The sequence below is a fragment of the Emiliania huxleyi genome (genome assembly GCF_000372725.1).
Source record: "Emiliania huxleyi CCMP1516 chromosome Unknown EMIHUscaffold_1455, whole genome shotgun sequence".
Lineage (NCBI taxonomy): Eukaryota > Haptophyta > Isochrysidales > Noelaerhabdaceae > Emiliania > Emiliania huxleyi.
In genome coordinates this window covers 3,066-4,270 of record NW_005201138.1, presented here as the reverse complement: position 1 = coordinate 4,270, position 1,205 = coordinate 3,066, and the positions used below count along the sequence as shown (strand labels likewise).

Here is a 1,205-nt window from a genome sequence, read left to right as displayed (position 1 = left end):
TAAATCACACTAAATATGTGCTAAATATGTGCTAAATTCGCGCTAAAGACGCACTACACACGCACCCGAACACACACTAAATAGCGCACTAAACTATCACTAAAGTTCATTCACACACACTAAATTTAGACCCAGGCGCCCTCCTCTGACCAGCCGCCTTGCCCTGGCTTTGCTCCGTGGGCACGCCCGCCACCGGGCTTCAAGATATGCGTACCCCTGCGCAGCGGCTCGCTCACGTAAAGCAGCTCGCGGACGAGTGGCCCGAGGCGACCTTCGGCCGGCTCGAGGCGCTGCTCGACGCCCTCCTGGACGAGGCGAGCGAGCGGGGCGACTTATATACGATCGCCCACATGCTGCGCCGTTCCCACTGGGGCGTCGTCGGTAACGACGCGTGCGTCCTCGACCCCACCAAGAAGTACGGCGCGCTCGGCACGGTAATGGGCGAGCGGATGCGCGGCGTGATGTTCAAGTACGGGTTCGGCTGGGGGGCGGGCGACGTGCGGATCGACCAGCTGCTCTCCGTCGCGCAGGTTTTCGACGTCGCGCGCCGGAAGCTCGCCGATGACAACCGCATCGCGGCGTACCGCTACGACGCCGCCCTCTTCTTGCAGGACGTCTCGCGCGCGGCCTACCGTGCCAAGCAGGACGGCCGGTCCGTGCTCAAGCTCATCGGCGTCGGAAGCTGGCCAATCAACCTGTTCGTGACCGCCATGGAGAGGGAGGACGGCGTCATCGACGTGTCGGACCTGCAGATGCGGCTGGGCGGAGGCGGCGGGGGAGCGGCCTGGGCGAGCGCCTACTGGGTCGTACCGGCTGGCAAGTGCGTCCTGCGGGTCTCGGTCATGCAGCGCGGCGAGGAGGTGGGCGTCTTCCACATCCTCGTCTTTGTCCATCCGTCGCGCAAGACCTCCATGTGCGTCAACGACCTCCGCTTCTACGCCGGCGCGGGCCTGCGCAACCTCTACATCGGCAACACCATCCGCAACCTCACGTTGCACGTCCCCGACGACGCCAACCTGACGGCGCCGCCGCCGGCCGGCACCACCTCGTTGGAGTACGGCGTGCACACGGATGTCTACGAGGCGCAGGAGGCAGGGAGTGCCGGGCGGCGGCGAGGCGGCGGGCGCGAGAGCGAGAGCGACTAGGGCGAGAGCGACGAGGGCTGCGAGGACGATGGCGAGGAGGAAGAAGAGGAGGAGGAGAGC

At 65.6% G+C, this 1,205-nt stretch overlaps 1 protein-coding gene across 1 annotated transcript in view; it reads left to right on the top strand.

Annotated features, from left to right (window-relative positions):
• Positions 1 to 206: 206 nt before the first annotated feature.
• The window catches only part of EMIHUDRAFT_122727 (hypothetical protein), a gene marked incomplete at both ends in the record, with an annotated part of 3,649 nt that continues 2,650 nt past the window's right edge, over positions 207 to 1,205 (top strand). The window contains one exon of the mRNA XM_005787081.1: positions 207 to 1,098. Coding sequence (XP_005787138.1) covers positions 207 to 1,098 — 892 coding nt within the window. The remainder of the gene's footprint in view (positions 1,099 to 1,205) is intronic.